The sequence below is a fragment of the Arachis hypogaea genome, chromosome 5, assembly GCF_003086295.3.
Source record: "Arachis hypogaea cultivar Tifrunner chromosome 5, arahy.Tifrunner.gnm2.J5K5, whole genome shotgun sequence".
In the NCBI taxonomy this organism is placed as follows: Eukaryota; Viridiplantae; Streptophyta; class Magnoliopsida; order Fabales; family Fabaceae; genus Arachis; species Arachis hypogaea.
Window position 1 is genome coordinate 100918849 of NC_092040.1, and position 18552 is coordinate 100937400.

Below are 18552 nucleotides of genomic sequence, written 5' to 3' on the forward strand. Positions count from 1 at the left end.
TGTTGCTGTGAATGGTGGTGTTGAGGGAGAAAGGAAAATTGTACGTTGGGGAGGGGCTTGTGATGCGGCGGGAACTGCGATGGGGGAGAAGTGTGCGTTGGGGAGGGGGCTGTGACAGGGAGGGAGAGGGAAGGGGAGGAAATGTGCGTTGGGGAGAGAATTTTGGAGGTGGTTTGCCAAGTCACCAAAACACGGTGGCCATGTCAGCACTGTGCATGTCGGAAATGTGCTCCGGTGAACTCGTAGGTACGCTTGTCAAATTTTAAAATCTTTTAAGAATCATTTTGTCAATAACAATAGTGAGGTCCAAAATGTCAGCGTTTGAATTTTTTGGGTACTGATTTGGTCATTACCTCAAAAATTATTTTAGAGAAAATTGAGAGATTTAGACAGGGCTACTAATACTTTTCAAAATTATACAAAGACACATTCAAAAATTAAGTTAATTACAAACCCAGCTTACTATAGTTGAAACATTAACCTTGGTCAAATTTGGACAAGCCAAATAGTGACCAAATCAAATAACCAACCATTAAGAAATTAACATTAGTTCAGGATAGGAATCTCCCTCCCATGGAGTCTCAATTTCAAGCCTCCATTGATGGCTTTTCTAGCTCAGGATTGTTCACTGCATAATAGTTATTACAAAAATGAAGGCTTTCCAGCTAGCAGCCTAAGCTTTAAGCGTCTAAGTACCTTCTTTGTCAGAAGCTTTCCCTAAAGAGGTGAAGTTCAACCTGAAGAGCAAGAAACCAACCAACCAAGTTTTAACACAACTTAACCAATGCATTAACTCTATAATCTATATGAATATACCAAGATATTGTTGATTACCTGATAAGAGGCTTCTTCTGAGGTAGAGGTGCAGGATTCATACATAATAATGGTGCTGTCAGTTCAGCAGGCTTTCCCAAAATGAAAAAGGTAAAACAATGGAAGGAGCCATGGAGAAGAGAGGAAAAAGAAGAAGTTAATAGTCAGAACAGTGTCAATTTGTTGATGCTATTGCATGGAACCATACTACAATACTATCATATTTGCCATCTTTTATCCATATTAGTACCAAATATAATTGGACCAAATTACATGAACCAAATTCTATCTGAAATACCATAATTAGACAAAGAAAACTACCAAAAACATGAAAGACATTGTGCAAGAGTGCATGCATGCAAGTAGAGGTAGACATTAGATCCAACCTAACTTGTAATTATAGCTGTCATACAGATTTGACAGAATTTTGAGAAATATTAGCAGGAATAATTGCACGCAATTCATGAAAAACTGGTATCTAGAATCTACAAGTGTTGCATAAATTGAAGAATATGACAATCTAAATCTTCCAAATTTAAGCAATAATAAGTGGTTAACCTCAAGCTCCTCCATGCCCCCATTAGTGCATAACTGAGTCGAACATGTTTCCTTGGAAATAACTGGATGTTCCGAGACAGCCAACTTTGAGATTGAAGAGTCCGAGTTGTCTCTATTGTCTCTAACTTGATTACTACCCGCATTATTGTCTTCAAGCTCTTCAGGTTCTTCTGGAAATGCTTGATGTTGATGTGCTTCATATGGACCAGATATGATCTTGTCACTGGATAGCTTTTCTTCATTAGAAATAGATGTATCAGTAACGGGAAGTATAGGGTCGAGTTCTCTGTTGATTCTCAATGATCCATTGGTCTCACTATCCCCAGACGGAAATTGTAAAGAAGGTTTCTCACTCTTTTGGTCACCCATATTGTTAACTTCAGTCTCATCAAACTTCACAGAACAAGCACTGGAAGCGCTAATAAAAGTTCTATCTTCGTGAACTTCCCGGCTGAAGGGCGTTAAAGATGTTAAGGACTTGGAAACCTTCGAGTTATCATCCATGTTGTCCTCTGATCGTTTTCTCTTCCTCCCGTCATCTGCTCCAGATACAGCTCCTTGAGACATTTCTGCTTGGCCATTCTGGCCAGAAACCCTTAATTCACAACTTCGTTTACTGTCCCAAGTTATTTTAGATGGGTGGGAAGGTCGGACACCGCCAGGAAATACGAAGTTAGGTATATTACGTCGTTTCACATGGGAAACATGGATGCCCATTCCAGGTTTCAATAGAGTATATGCATTAATAGAGTGCTTGAATTCGTCAACGGTTAGCCTTATATCAAATTGTTCACCTTCATTCACTGGAACTCCTTGCTTACGCTGAAGTCCCATAAAGTAACAATGATGGAAAGGTCTAGATTTGTCAGAAAATTCACCAGGGTGTGGATGACATTGAAGCATGCCATAAGTGTGCCTCTCGATCTAGAAAACCAAATTACGTCATACACCGAGAACAGAACATATGCAAAACCATGTTATCCCCCACCCCCCAATCCATGAAAAAATGAATATAAAAAAATAAATAACAAGAACCAACAATACAGGGGAAGCAAGAAAGAACAAAACAAACAGGTAATTGCAACAACCGTTTACCCCAACTAAGTGGGGGTCAATTGTGCGGATTATAAGCATCGTTGCTTAATTATAAACCATGTCTGTAGGCAAGACAAACATGTAGAACAGTGTTATACCTTCAGTGTCAACTGCCGGAGGCGAGATTCGACCCAGCCCTTCCATTGTCTGAGATCATCCGCATTCTCCGCAGCAATGTCAATCCGTAGATAATTCTTGTAAGCTTCAAAAAAGGGATAACGCTCAAAAAGGGTGTCCCAATCAGCATCTCCTGCCTCCATTTCCTACAAATACAATAAGTCCAGGAGATTGACTATACTTTTAAGTAATTCAAATATCATAACAAGGTTATAGCAAAAAACAAAAAAAATAACAATGAAAACAAAATAAAAATCTCACAGCAAGAACATAACTATTCTTTGTGGGATTGTTTATCAAAATTCAAGCAACATGTAAGGCTTGTCTTTAATAGGTCAGGTCATCTACATCAATAAATGTTCAAAACTGTTATGAAAACTTCAATGCTTATAAAAAAACATTCGCCTTGATAGGGACCCGGTTATTTATGTATAAATACGCATGCTTAGCGTCATTGAACAAACAAAAATTGGCTCATGGCAAGGCTTCCTCATTTAGTTCAATTCAAATCAGAAGCAGCAAAGTTATTGCAGACAAGCAAAGTATCTATTAGAAAGCATCATGTTAGTCAAGAGAAGCCAGACTTCTCTAAATGAATATTTAACCTGCATATCTAACATAACTTCAACATAATTACAACACCATACTTGATCATGGAAACTCTAAATTGAAGCCCGTGTTATAAATCATCTTGGTGAATGGGTTGCAACAAAAAGAGGGTTTAGGCTTTTAGGGGAGGCTTGAACAAAGAATTATTCAAATTTTCAATTTCCATAAACACTGAACTTCCAAGATTTTCCGGAGAAAATTTTTTGAAAAACAATGTAATACCTCACATATTTCACTTCCCCTCTGAAATTCCTGTGACATAATACGCAAAGTACTTGATGTCACATTGTAGGTAGAGTTCATGCAAGGATAAGCAGGAGTAATTATAGGCATCAAATGATATCTATCCCTGGGATTTCTTCTAGGATCCCAAATAGGAAGTCCAAGAGATCCTTCTTCAATAGCACAAAGCATGACTGGATTAGGCCACCGCCACTGAGTATATACCCTAAAGAATCGAGACACTAACATATTAGGCAGTGCATTAGGATATAGCTGGCATATTCGGGCAACAAGCAATGCCAAGTTTATACCACCAAGAAAACCTGAAACCTGCACATGAAATAGCAACAATATGCATTAGAGAAATCAAAGGAATATATCAAAAGATGATAGAGAACAAGTTCAGAACAGAAAATAAGCTATCCTGGATGCGAGCTATGCCATACATTTGAATAAACACCACGACGCTTTGCCCAAAACCTCATGCATCTCAATGTGGTGCGAAAATTCTGGATTTCAGGGGGAAAAAAGATTCAATCAGTGATAAGAATGTCATAAAAAACACTGGAGAAACATAAAATAGAAAATCAGTGAGTAAATGTTTAATCCACCACCTGAATATTAGGAACCAAACGTAAGACTTGATCAGTTACTCTGCAACCATTAAGACTAAGAACAGTTTGTTCATCTGCATTTTGCAATATTGAATCTTGCGATATATCTAAGTCCTGACCCACAAAAAACCCATGATTACGATATTAGGTGCAATTTACACTTTTAGATCATAGTGCAAGCACACAAAACATGAGGAAGTAAGATGTATGCATGTCCCAAGAAGGTTCGCTTTCAAAGGATCAAAATGTTCTAAATCACAAATTAACAGTCTCTTCCCTGCCACCAACCAAGGAAGGACAAGTCTTTAACACAGTAAAGAAACAGTTTAGAGACCAAATGACAATGCTGTCAAAATGACATTCATATATGTTCCTTGAACTTGATGCTTTCAAAATATCTGGAAAAACCAAGTCCACAACTCCAGGGAAGGAGATACAGAAAGGAAAAAAAATTAGTCCCAAACTCACTCACCTCAGGAATAACCCACAAAGCTAATCTTGCATACAGGAGATCTACAGAAATTCCATTGAACTTGAATTTCATCACAGGGACATGAGCATCAGGCACAGGGTGCAACTCTGTTACCTGTGGCATCTCCAATAGCATCTTATGTAGCTCACCAAAGAAATCCTCCTAAGACCAATTGAAAAAAACAAGTTTAGCAGCCAGCAGATATGACCTAAAAACAAAATTGAATGAATTTAGCATACTTCTCGGGTTGCATGTCTAGGTCCCACACAAAGAGTGTCTATATCAGCTCCGGGGCCATGTACCTATAAAATTTGTTGAAACAAATTTCAGTAAGATAATAAGACAACAAATATCATTGAGGATTTTCCTGCTAAGTGGGGATTAAGATAATGAAAGCAACCAGGTTTAACAAAAGTGAGAAATATATTGCACGAACTGAATATCAGATCTTGGTCCTAGTTTAACATAAATGCATGGTAGTATCATACGTCGTTCATTCTGAAAAGACTTTTTACCCTACAACCTCAGAAGTCTCTCTCTAGACAGTATCTAAGTTTCAGGACATGCAAAGATGAAAGAAACTCAATGGAACTGTGCATCAGCAAAGGTTTTGCAGGTGTTGCCATCTTGGCTGGCTTTGATGGTAGTTTCTATCATAACTTTCTATGTAATTAACTATCTTCTTCATCAAATACATACAGCTTTGGTGGGTATATCAAACTTCATCAGTTCATCCCCCCATGGGATATTGGGATTTGGGATAGAATAATAAAAATGAAGATGAACAAGACACCTCAAGAAACTAAATTATCATTACTACGATAGAGCCTAATCTTCAGCACGGACCAATAAGAAACCATACTACCTATGAAAAGCATCAATATATATTTTCGCATATTCCAAGTTAACAACAAGAATACTCTCTGCATATAACCAAGCTTTGGATAGCAAGACTGAGTAAATAGAGTTGCAAGCTTTAACATCATACAAGCATTTACAAGCTTCTATCACATATAATTCATATGAAAAACACACTATCATCTAAAGAGGCAATAAGGTATACAACAATACTATCCTAATTAACATGCAGGCACTCCAAACTAAGAATCTGTGAAAAATGCAGAGCAAATATAAATGTGTATGTACAGGTACATATACAAAAAGAGAGTAAGAACTAGAAGATAAAAGTAGCTCCATACCCCTAGCCGATATGAGCCAAAGGTGAAAATCTTGGCATTTGCTTCATGCACCAGTTGATCATTGAGTCCCTTTGCATGGCTTATGGTTTTAACCCATGTCTTCACAATCTGAATAGCACATCATCAAAATAAAAGATCTAATTCATATAGAACTCCACTAGTTGAACCAAACAATAAACAAGTTGAACCTGGTCTAGCCTGCCAAGAACTTCCTCCCTAACCACTGCCTCCTCCTGACTCTCATATAATCCAGCATCTTGCAAGTACTTTAAAAATTATCCAAATTCAGCACAAAAAAGAACCATAGAAAAAATCACTAGAGAATCAACTTGAATTCACAATAAGTTAAAAACAGTAGAAACCTTCTCAAGTTCCCGGGTCTTGATCACATCATACTCAGTTGGTCCAGCCAATGAAATAGGCTCAGTTATGCCTAATCTTTGTTGACCATTACTGAGATTGCTCAATCCATGGATCACCATTATTAAAGTGATAATCTTTTTCCCCTTATTTTTAATGTTATATTTGAGATTGTTTCTTTACAATGACAAGGAGCTATGAGAATTATCAGTTATGATTTTTTTTTCAGCCTTTTCCCAAAAAATCAAAGCAACGTTATGAAACAGAAAAAAAAACGCCACTATAACAATGGCATGATGTTATGATAATTGTTGATTGTACAGTACTTGGGAGAAACATTCAAATCTATGAACTTTGACCATAAAGCAATGAAAGAATAAATTACACCGCCACCCAGAACAACTTCATTGCCAAAAGGGGTAAAAACAGAGTACAAAATTCAATTAGGTTTCCTACTTCCGAATCAAAATCGAAACCCTAAAGGACTAAATCAGCACCAAGCAATCACGGGAACCAGATGAAGATGGAGAGATTGTGCTCCCGCGATCAGAACTGGAAAGTCTCAAACTTGAGGAATCCTCGAAGGTTTAGCATTTCCACCAGCTTCGAATATAATTGAAACTCCATGCTTCAAAATAGAAATTAAAACAAAAATGTGCATTGTGAATAAACAAATCAGAAAAAGATATTTAAATAAATAAATGATGAAAATGGAAAAGAAACGAGTTACAAAGGATAGAGATTGCAGAAAGGGACAAAAGTGCTTACGAAGAGTAACAGAGAAAAAGGATTGTTTTAGGTTTGGAAACGGTTTGGAGTGATGAACTGATGATGAAAGCGAAGAAAATGATTTATCTTATTTTCTTATGTTTATATAATTTTTTTAATTTATAATATATAATAAAAAGTCAAAAAGAAGAGGAATTTGATCTAAAATATTTTCTAAAAATAATACTTTGTTCATATAGTATTGAAAAAATTCTTTTAAAACTTGAACGTAAATTAATTATTAATTTATTAAAAAATAAAGTACCATTAATCTTAATTAAACTAAATAGTATTTAAAAATTTTATAATTATTAATTTTATAATAGTATTCATTCTTTTATTTAATAAAATAAAAATAAAAATAAAAATCTTCGACCCAACGGACCAGCCCGTTCCGTTCCGCCAAAACTCGCCAATTTGGCGGTGCGGATTTGGCGGGTTTTTTTAATTTGGCGGGTTCCAAATCCTAGTCTGACCCGCCTTTTTTAGCAGATTTAGCGGATCGGCTCGGCGGACTCGACCCATTTTGCCACCCCTACCTCCATAGTCATATCTAGCAATGTCGTTAATAACTAAAAGATCAAACTCATTCCACTCTTGTAGATCCTAATTGATTTGTTGAAAAATTTTGCAACACCTGAAATTTCCTAGTCCCTACCAGTCCTCTTTTACCATTTTGAGAAACCCACATGAGTGATCCAAGAATTTAAACTCAGGAACAGCCTCGAACTCTCTAACAATCATTATTCTCCACAATCAAAGGACAATAATCAGATAAACATCTTTGCCCGCCTTTTAGCATCGTCTCAGAAAACTCTTCAATCCATCCCATGCTAACCAATACCCGATCAAAGCGACTGGACGATTGACCCCGGAACCACGTAAACTTCCGATCATTCAGTTTTAGAACCACCAGCTCCATATCTTGTATCCATATTTTAAAAACTACTGCTGATACCATAAACATACTTCATTTGGTTAAGTGAAGAAATACCATTGTTAGAGGTAATGTTGCAAGGAAAAAAAATAATTACAGTACTAAAATCTTAAAAAAATAGCATCAAACAAAAACACAAGAAAAATGAACATTAATGTTAATAGTATTAGTGTTGATGTTCATAATGAATTGATGATAAGGTATAGTTGCACAACAAAAATAATAGATATAGAAATGATAATAACGAGGATGAGAAAGATAATAGTAGTAGTGGTGGTAGACTGGTATTAGTCATATTGTTGAAAAGAATTTTCTAAGGGTTTAAAACTCCCATAAATTACAAATAAAATTCTTACAAAATTAATTTTTGTTATTATTTAATGGATTTTTTAACAGAAAGGTCATATTGTCCCAAACAAAAAAGGTTGAAAGGTGAAGTATTATTTATTTTTCAGAGATCGTCCTATCCTTAAAAAAAATAGACAGAGATCAGATTAAATCTTTACTCAAATTTTATTATAGTCCGAAGACCAAAAAAAATAAAATATATTCGAAATTGGAGTTGAGATTGAGATTTGAGTTGGGAGGAAATGGATCCTCTCCAATTTTTTTAACACTTGAGGAAATGAAGTGTGATCTCTCACTATTAAGTTTGTAAGTGGGACCAAAATTAAATATGAGAAAGAGAGCAATGAAAGATAAGAAATAATAATTGACACCATCTATTTTTTTTTTCATTGGAGAGGATCCACTCCCAAACTAGGATTGAAATTTTAGAAGTTGAGTATAATTGCCTACATTAGACAACATTTTCAGGTGCATAATATTATTATCATTAATTATAATTTATAACTAAATCAAATTTAAATTATTTAACCATTCATAAGTAGGGATGTCAAAAAAATTTATACCCATAAATATCTGTAAAAATTATCCGTGATGTGGAAGCTAAAAAAGATATGTAAAATTTTCACAGCGGCTGAGAATAAATGGGGATTGAGGTACACGCTCCATAGAATCCGCAAAATTTATAAAAAAATATTTAAATATCTTTATATATATAAATTATGTAAGTAATTTTATTTTATTTTATTTTAATTTATATGTTGCTAATTTTATTTGTATATTATGTTAAATTTGAAATTGAATTATGTTTGATTTGATATAATTGGTTGATATAATTGGTCGAATGAATTATGTAACGAAAATATGATGAAGACGAAAAGTATTTTATCAAAAGAAAAAGAAAGGCGAAAAAAGAGCAAAAAAAACTTATAAAGATGTATTGTCATCCCTAATTATAAGAAAATGGAAATCAAATATAAATCATATAAGCAGTAGAGGCAGAAGCTCCAATCATAAGTATGTGCAATGACAGCCAACAATCAGGATCAGCCGATCAGCAATGAATCGCGAGTCAAGGTTCATAACAAAAGAAGAAACAAAACCAGAAGTCCACTACAACTAAAAAAAGAAAAAATATTTTGAGCCACCATTAAGTTTCTACCAAGATTTTTCAACTGACTATTTAGATCATTTTAAAGCTATTCTATTATACAAACTAATATGGTTATTGACTACTTTATTACAATACAAATGGAAAGCTGACGAATTTTTTTTTTGCACATAGAATATGATAGTTTCAAGAAAAGATACAAACACACCTGAAACATTATTTCTAACTAAAAGTAATCCTCACATCTTGATCAACACATTAAGTGATGGCATGCTAAAAGCGGCCACAAATATCGGCTAAAAATTTTGATATGGAAAATTTTATAGACATATGTCTCAAGATGGGACAGAATAGTGTTATGCCTAGGATGGTATATTGACTTCATTTCCTTGCATGGGCACAAATATCCTTCCTTCTGGCCCCTTTTATTTCATTTCCTTTTGGAAATTGACTTCAAAGTTTTACATGATTTTTGTCATTTGCTTGAAAAAAAAGTAAAATCACCTACATAACTCTTAAAAATATTCAATTAATGATAAAAAATTATGTATTAGTCACCAAAAAAAAAATTATGTATTGATAAGATTATACAAACTTATCTATTCTTGTCTTCTTATTTTTTTTTTTGTTGGCTTTCTTGTTGAAGATGCGATATTTAAATTTTGGAATATTTTTCAAACTTATGCAAATATCTATTTTATCAGCTTTAATTTTATAATATATTATATATATACTAAAATTAGTCACTAATAAATATATATTAAAATATAAATATATACTGAAAATAAATTAAACTATATATATATATATTTATATATAAATATATTAGTGAATGATTTTAGTATATAAATAATATTTTTGATAATATAATCCCTACTTTGCACCCAAATTATTTTCTTTTTAATTATCAACTATATCAATGTACACCTACCTGGCTACCACTTTTCGAAGCAAATACCAACTCCTTTAATATATTTTCTTTAGATGTTAAAAGGCAAAAGTTCTATTCCTTGTTCGAGATCTGATCCGGAATTCCTAGAAATTCTGAATAAAAAAAATATCAATTTTACATTTTCCTTTGCAAGATTCTCCAAGTAACATTCTTAGTCATCATTCATGCATCCCCTAGTTTGCCGTTTTAGATGGGCGTACATCATATACAGTCACATTCATTAATGATATGGTAAAAATTGACATATAATTATTTTTATGTAAAATTAATAATTAAAAATTATTAAATAATTTAATATATTTTATGAAATTATTATTTAATAATTTTTAATTATTAATTTTACAGAATTCAATTGAATATAAATTAACACCTACCGATTTATGCTAATCATAAAATGATGCACATTGATTTTTTTTAATATCCCAAATTAGTTTTTTAATTTTTAATTTCCAACCATTTTTAATACATAAATACATCTCTATTTTTCAACGTCGTTAGTTAGAATAATAATTTATTATATTTAATAGTTGAGTAAAATCTCATTCTAATCCTTAATTATTGTTTAAAAAAATAACCCACTTTTTATTGATTGAAAAATGACAATATAATTTCTAATCATTAATTCCGTCAGATTTTCTGATCCTTCGATTAAACTTTTTATTTAATTTAACAGATTTTATTTACGTATAACGTTAACAGATTATATATCAAGAATCATTCTAATGGATAAAACATTCCATGTCGTATCAGCAATGCGCTACAATAAAGTAGGACAAATAAACTCCTGTAAAAAGTTTTATAAAACACTTAAACTCCTAACTAGTTATATACATAGACACATAAATTCATAATAAATTATAAAGTAGAACAAGTATTCTTAAATTTCAACAAGTCATTGTACCTACTATTAGATTGGTTATTGGTCTTTTTTGGTAGTAATATCAGTTCCTTGCTAATTCTTCTTCTTATTAGGTTGCAGGAATTTTGTTTGATGAAATATGCAAAAAAAGGGTTCCTCTCAAATAGTGTTACTTTCCTCGTTTCTTCTTCTTCTTAGAAAACAATATAATTCGTTTTCAACGGAAAATGAAAATAAAATCTTCTTGTTATTAATAGTATCGACTGGGTCTTTGATGACGATGTCGCTTTTGATAAGATGGCCAAATTGATCTTTTTAATAGATTTTTCAACTGGCCCTTTACTTTTACTTTTAGTAGGGGAAAGTTTGGAAGACGAAGGAAAGATCATTCCTGCGAATTAGAATTAAAATTAGTCAAACAAATGCAAAAAATTGTAATATTTCTACCATTACAACATGAATAGTAAAAAAAAAACGTATAAAAAAATGTAGTAAAACTAATGATGATTAAGTAATTAGTAACATTCGAGATGAATGAAAGAGGATTTTTTATCCTAATAGAATTTGTTCTCAAAAGAACCCACAACTGCTAATTTATTGAGAATAGAATAAAATTTTTTCTTCTTTATGAATAATCAAGTAAATGTTATAGAGTAGAGCTCAAAAGAAGAGGAAGAAAAGTAAGTAGTTAATACGAATAATGCAAAACATACCTGATTCAATGAGTAGATAAAAGTGTTGTGAAGATTGAAATTTTAAAGACGACAATAGCAACAATAGCAACAACAGTAGAGATGTTTCTTTGGAGAGAAAAGAAGATTCTTTTAAAATAAAAAGTTCAGAGTGGAAGAGGAAAAGAAACATTAGATTGTTATATAGGTGTCTTGAAAATTGACATACTACAGCATGGGATTGGTAGAAAAGACTTATAAATAGAGTAATGAACGATGAATAAAAGGTTAGAAATTCTCTTTAGAAATACATTAGAAATTCTCTTTAAAAATACACTCACACAAATTTTCACTTCGAGCAACTTTTTGAAATTTAGTTCTAAGTTAGTTTTTTGTAGATTTTTTTCCATTTTCTTTCTTATTCTACTTTCAAATTATGCACTTTATATTTATGCAACTTATTTTTTTTGCAAAGTTGATTTTGTTTCTTTTGTACTTTATTAAGTTCTTCGTTTTAGTTAATACCTTTAAAATTCTGTGAAGGTTCTTTTCATTGTATTTTTGTAATACTTTGAAATCTATAAAGTGTTTTTTATGTTAAGTTCTTCAAGTAAAATCAATTTATTTTATTTTAGAGTAAAATTTCACTTAGGCCCTTAACTATTGCTTAAAATAACAACACGTCCTTTATCGATTGAAAAATGACAATGTAGCCCCTAACCATTAAATATGTCAGACTTTCTGACCCTTCTATTAAACTCTCTGTCGAGAGTTAACAAATCTAGCCTACGTGTAACGTTAACTGATTACGTTAACTCTCGGTTTCTTGCTCCTCCTTTTTTATCTTTTTTCCTGCAAAGTTCTTATATAAGTACAGTAAAAGCTACTTCATCAAGCTTAATTCCTCTCCAATCTATCATTTTCTTCTTGATCTCCAATACAGATTTCATATCTCATCCTTGCAATATTCATCTATTATTGTTGTGAATGTGATATTGTCAGGTTTTAAACTTCTTTCATTCATCTCATTCACAAAGTTTCTTCAAATCACAGATCTTACAAGGGTCATTGATCAGCGTAATGTACGTGATCAAGTCTGGCCTAATGCTCTAATTGATCATTACCTACAAATTTGTTAAGACCAAATTAATTTTTTATATTTATATTGTCTATCAATTAAAGTGGTTCATTATGAATATATGTGTCTATGTTTATAATTAGTTAAAGGTTTAAGTGTCTTATAAAATTTTTTACAGAGATTTATTTATCCTACTTTACTGTAATATATTACTGACACATAATCAACTAACCTTACAAGTAGGAAAAATTTGTTAATTTTAAATAGAATTAAAAATTAGTCATTAAAACCACATTATCGATTTTCAATTGATGAGAAATAGATTATTATTTTGAACAATAGTCAAAGACTCAGCCGTTGAGGGGAATTTTACTCTTCAATAGTTAGGAATTTGGATTTTTTAAATTTTAGTTTTTTATTTTATTTTTTTAACACAGGTAGCTCAACACAATAAAGTGGAGCAGAAGGAACAAAGGACAACAAAAAACAAAACATAAACATAAATAAAATGTAATCCGTTGTCATCTCTGGCATTGCTATCAACAACCAAACGGATCAACTCCACACTATTTCTTGTAACTTAAGAAGGACAGAATCTTGACTCCTTCAACACCTGTCTCTACTCTCTGGAAAAGTCTGCTATTCTGCTCCAACCAGATGTTCAAATAACCGCATAGAATCCTATCAGCCATTTCTTTTGCTCAGACTTGCCACCTGTTACTCCAGTCCAGCTCTCAAAGAACTCTTTAACGGTTCCTGGGGTGGTCCATGCGCTATCAGTAAACGTCAACCAAGCACACCACACCTGCCACGTAAACTCACAAGCAAAAAATAAATGATATACAAATTCTATGTCCTTTTTACACAACACACATATATTGTCATGATGATTAATAATGCCAAGTCTACTCAGCCTCTCCTTCGTGTTGACCCTGCCTACTAGCACAAACCATGCAAATAGCTCAACTCTTGGAGGAACCAAGCCTCTCTAAATGGAACTTATGAAGTTGTAACTCGTGATGTCGGCTGAAAGAGTGTCTTTCTGTAGCACCTGCACAAAAGAATTAGTAGAAAAAAACACCATTCTTATCAAATTTCCATACAACTGAATCATCTCTATCAACTGATAACCTTACCACCCGTAACCGGTCGTGAAGTTGATTGAGCAACTCTAACTCCCATTGGAAGAGTTGTCTCCTCCATTGGAAGTCCTATACCCATTCTAGCCCATCCCAAAACCCACAGTTCTCTATTACGGATCCTTGTTAATTTGAAACAGAAAAGAGTCTCAGAAAACAATCTTTCAAAGAGCCACCTTGTAACCAAGCATCCTTCCAAAAACGAATGTTTCTGCCATTTCTGACCTCCATGGATAGACCCCTGATCATCATATCTCTTACCTGTTGCTCCTTAATATTAAGCTGGCAAATATCTTTCCACGGCCCCCCTCTTGATGGCAAAGATTGGCTTGATAACATTACAGTTGGGTCCAACTGATTACAAGAGCAAACAACCTTCTTCCAAAGCAAGTAGTCCTCCTTTGAAAAGCACCACCACCACTTGAACAGAAGCGACACATTCCTAATTAAAGCATCTCCCACCCCCAAGCCACCTAGCTTTTTCGGAGCTTGAACTACCTCCCATTTCACCAGTGGTATCCCGTTATTCCCATCTTCTTTACCCCACAAGAACCTTCTTTGAAGTCCAATGATCTTTTCTGCAACCCCCTTTGGCATCTTATACAAGCTTAAGTAGTAAACCGACAGGCTATTGAGAACAGATTTTATGAGGACCAACTTACCCGCTTTGTTGAGAGATCTAGCTTTCCATAAGTTCAGCTTGTCTTCCACCTTGTCTATGATTGGTTTTCAAGTCTTCACCAACCGAGGATTAGCGCCAAGAAAAATTCCTAAATATCTGACAAGTAATACCGCTTCGGCACATCCCAACAGATCACACATATTCGTCACCCATTCCTTCTCACAATTGACTGAAATTAGGCTCGACTTTTCAAAGTTGATACTCAGGTTAGACATTAACTCAAAACAACGCAGAAGCCTTTTATAATTCACTAGCGTCTCCGTTTCCTGTGGACAAAATAAGATTGTGTCATCTGCAAATTGGAGATGCGACAATTCTATATTGTCCCTTCCAACCAGCAGTGAAGAAATTCTGTCATTTCTAACCGCCTCCCCCATCATCCTATGCAGAACGTCAACAACAAGAACAAGCAGGAAAGGGGAGAGAGGATCACCTTGTCTGAGGCCCCTTTCCATCTTGAAAAGCTTGGTTCGTGACCCTTTGATTAACAATGACATAGATGCTGTAGTCACACATTCTTTCACCTAGGTCCTTCATCTAAGACCAAAACCCATCTTCTGTAGCACTATATCCACAAAGCTCCATCTCACTCTGTCATAGGCTTTCCGAAAGTCCAATTTAACAATTGCCGTTTGCTTCTTTCGCAGCTTAAGCCATTGGATTGTCTCACAAGCAATGAGGGCACCATCATGTATTTTGCGACCCTTTACAAATGCAGACTGAGTCTCTCCCACTAGATGTGGCATCACTGATCGCATTCTTCTTACCAGCACTTTGGATATCACCTTATAGATACAGCCAACCATACTAATCGGTCTTAAGTCTTTGATTTCTTTGGCCCCCACAAATTTTGGAGCTAGCGCCACCCAAGTGACATTAGCATCTGCTGGTAGCTTAGCACTCTGAAAAAAACCCAACACAGTTGCAGTAAACTCCTGACCAATCTCATCCCAACATTTCTTTATGAAATTCATATTATAGCCATCACTACCTGGAGCTTTACTGGACTCACAATCCCAAAATGCCTCTCGTACTTTCTCCGTCGATGGCATTTCCTCTAACACTGCTGCCTCTTCGTTAGTAATCTGCTTAACCAGCCCATCACGGATCCCAATCAAAGGGGCATGCTCCTACCTATACAGCTCTTTATAAAAACCCATAATCGCAGTCTTTATTCTAGCTTGATTCCGTACTAATCTTCCATTAATCACTAAAGAATCGATTCTGTTGTTCCTCCTTCTTGTTGATGCTGGGTTATGGAAGTACCTAGTGTTCTTGTCCATATCTCTAGCATGCTTGGATCGGCACATCTACTTCCAATGCACCTCTTTTCTGACATACCACTTCACACAGCAAGTCACCAGAGCCTTACATCTAGCCTCCATTGTTCCGTCATAACTACCAGCACTAACCTTATCATCAATCTTCTTGATCTCTTCCTCAAACTTCTTTATCCTATTGTCCATGTCCCCAAAATTATCCGTATGCCATCTCCTGAGCGGTACTGTCAGCGCCTTCAGATTGTTTGTAAACATGTCGTCTACCAAATTCCTCCACTCATCCTTTACCAACTTCAGAAATCCTTCATGTGTAAACCAGGAATCCAAACTGCGAAAAGGTCTTGGACCCTCACAAATTCTAGAATCTTCTAAAATCAAAGGGCAATGGTCTGATAGGCCCCTCGGTCCTCCTTTGAAACGAGTATCTGGGAACTCCTCAAGCCACTCCAAACTGACCAAGATCCTATCAATGCGGCTACAAGATCGACCTCAAAACCATGTGTACTTCCGGTCAGTTAACGGTAAAACGACTAGCTGTATATCTTGTACCCATTCCTTAAAATCCTCCGCAGATGCCGGTAGATTAGTAGCGTATTTCCTTTCTTCCAAATGTAGTATCTCATTAAAGTCTGCCATGAAGCAAAACGGAACCTCACATAGACCCACGATGTAGCTTAACTCCTCCTACATCACCAGTTTCTCGCTCCGAACATGTGCACCATACACCAAGCAGAAAGCACATTTGAAATTATTTTTTGTCAGAAAACCTTCAATGCACAACCAGCCATCCCTTTTATAGCAGTTCAATCTTTTAAATAAAAAATTATTCCACATTAACAATAAATCGCCCGATGCACCAACAGATTCCACAAAATCCCAATCCACCGTATCACAACCCTACAAGCGTGCTACATCAAACCTAGTCACAGCCTCCCTTTTGGTTTAAATCAAACCTAGCATATTCAACCTATATTTTTTCTTCGACTCTTTCACCACACTCCAATTTCCATACCCTCCTAGGCCTCTAACATTCCAACAACTATAAATCATTTAAAATAATTTCTACACACCTTGTTATGTTGTTTGGGCCTGCTCCTCCTAGCTTTCTCCTTTTGTTTTGCCATCTTTCTTTTTGCTGCGATTACTTCATTCTGACTTTGTAGAATCACCATAATATCTTCTTCATCATCATAAAAAACTGCACCTGACTCCATTATGAGCTTCAACATTTCCTTATTCTCTACTAGTTGTCCTGCCTGCGTACCCATCTGATCAGAATCTAGTATTGTGTGTTCATTTTCTGTCTCGGATCCATCATCCTCATAACCCCATTCATCCACATTGCCTTGACCCACACCTTCATCTTCCCCTTCTATCTCTTCCAAATCGCTCACTTTTCCCCGACATAGCATGTGTTGAAAGCTATGTTCAGACCGGCCGCTTACGTCATCAACAAACCCCTCCAATTCTGGTTCGTCTTCAAAGCCAACTGGCATTTTTTGTCCCACCGTTATCACAGCTCCTTCACCAGTGCAATGTACCAGAGCATGGCTACGTTGCTCTGCTCCCCCGCCAGTCTGGCCAGCCGCGCCGCCAGGACATCCAGCAACGCCTCCCCTCGACTCACAGGGAAGTGAGTAACCCCGGTCATCCACCTCGTCCACCAAGGGAGGCGTCACGCAGCTATTCTCACGAAGAGCGCACCTGGTTGAATCAACTTCATTCATCCTCGACCCGAGAACGCATGGAAGCGACTGACCCAGCCAAGATCCACGCTCTTGTTGCTAGTCTGCCCTATCCTGCTTCTTCGACTCAGATCCGCGAGGACACGACTGACCCGGCCCAGCTTCAACTCTGCACTCTATTTCCTGACTTGCCCCATCATGCTTTCCAGGCCTAGATCTGCGAGGACGCAGGTTACTCGGCCCAGCCTCACACCTGTCTCCTTGGTGGAGTTCTACCCCACTCAGCTCTCCTTGGGGTCCCCGTATTTGATGCAATTGGACTCCACCCAATAGCCCATGAAGACAATACTCTTCCTAAAGCCCATTGGTTGAAAGCCCCAATAGCTGCCTAACTTTATTACAAACCTTGTGGGCCTCTCTCCTTTGTAAGATCACATTTATCTCATCCCCACCATGAAGTATTTCCTCTAACTGTTTGGTCCCACTTCTTTTTTCAAGGCATATATGTGTAACTGTTCTCTCAGATTCACACTCTATACACTCATCAAATCCCCCAAAATCAGCATTATCATTAAAGCCCTTAAATTTAAACGGATCCATCATCTGTTGCCTCTGCAAGGCTATTAAATTATCTTGATTGCATTTATTCAAAAAAATGTCTGTTGTGACCATTGTACCCTTATTTTCGCCACCGTCATTAGCTCGTGTCCTGATTAGATCAGCCGCCAGATCCCACAGTGCCGCCGTGATAAACCCCAATTTGACGGTTTATCTTGTATTGAATTTAGAGTATTTTGTAGACCTTTTCTCATATTTATTCAATAAAATAGCATGGTTTTGTATATTCTCCTTTAATTGTGCTTAAGAGTGAAAACATGCTTTTTAGGTCTTAAAATAGCTAAATTTAATTCTCCTTGATTTCATTAGATGCCTTGATATGTTTGCTAAGTGATTTCAGATTTAGAAGGCAAAGATTGGATCATGGG

General features: G+C 35.4%; 1 protein-coding gene across 1 annotated transcript; it reads right to left on the minus strand.

Annotated features, from left to right (window-relative positions):
* Positions 1-392: 392 nt before the first annotated feature.
* LOC112802278 (nuclear poly(A) polymerase 1) lies at positions 393-6952 on the minus strand. The gene is made up of 13 exons (XM_025845395.3): positions 6828-6952; positions 6062-6687; positions 5888-5965; positions 5700-5807; positions 4740-4802; positions 4501-4662; positions 4029-4142; positions 3861-3923; positions 3415-3744; positions 2565-2729; positions 1372-2295; positions 835-905; positions 393-737 (listed from the first exon to the last, which is right to left on the minus strand). Exons 2-13 carry the CDS (start codon positions 6179-6181, stop codon positions 689-691), a joined length of 2247 nt encoding a protein of 748 aa, XP_025701180.1. The 5' UTR covers positions 6182-6687; positions 6828-6952; the 3' UTR covers positions 393-688.
* Positions 6953-18552: the final 11600 nt, after the last annotated feature.

Bases quoted from the DNA above. Each gene is read 5' to 3' on its own strand.
- LOC112802278 (XM_025845395.3), bottom strand. From the start codon at position 6,181: ATGGTGATCCATGGATTGAGCAATCTCAGTAATGGTCAACAAAGATTA. The intron at 4,143-4,500 runs GTGAGTGAGTTT...TTTGTGGGTCAG, and splicing joins CTTTGTGGGTTATTCCTGAG to GACTTAGATATATCGCAAGA. The intron at 2,296-2,564 runs GTATAACACTGT...TTGGTTTTCTAG, and splicing joins TCCGGCAGTTGACACTGAAG to ATCGAGAGGCACACTTATGG.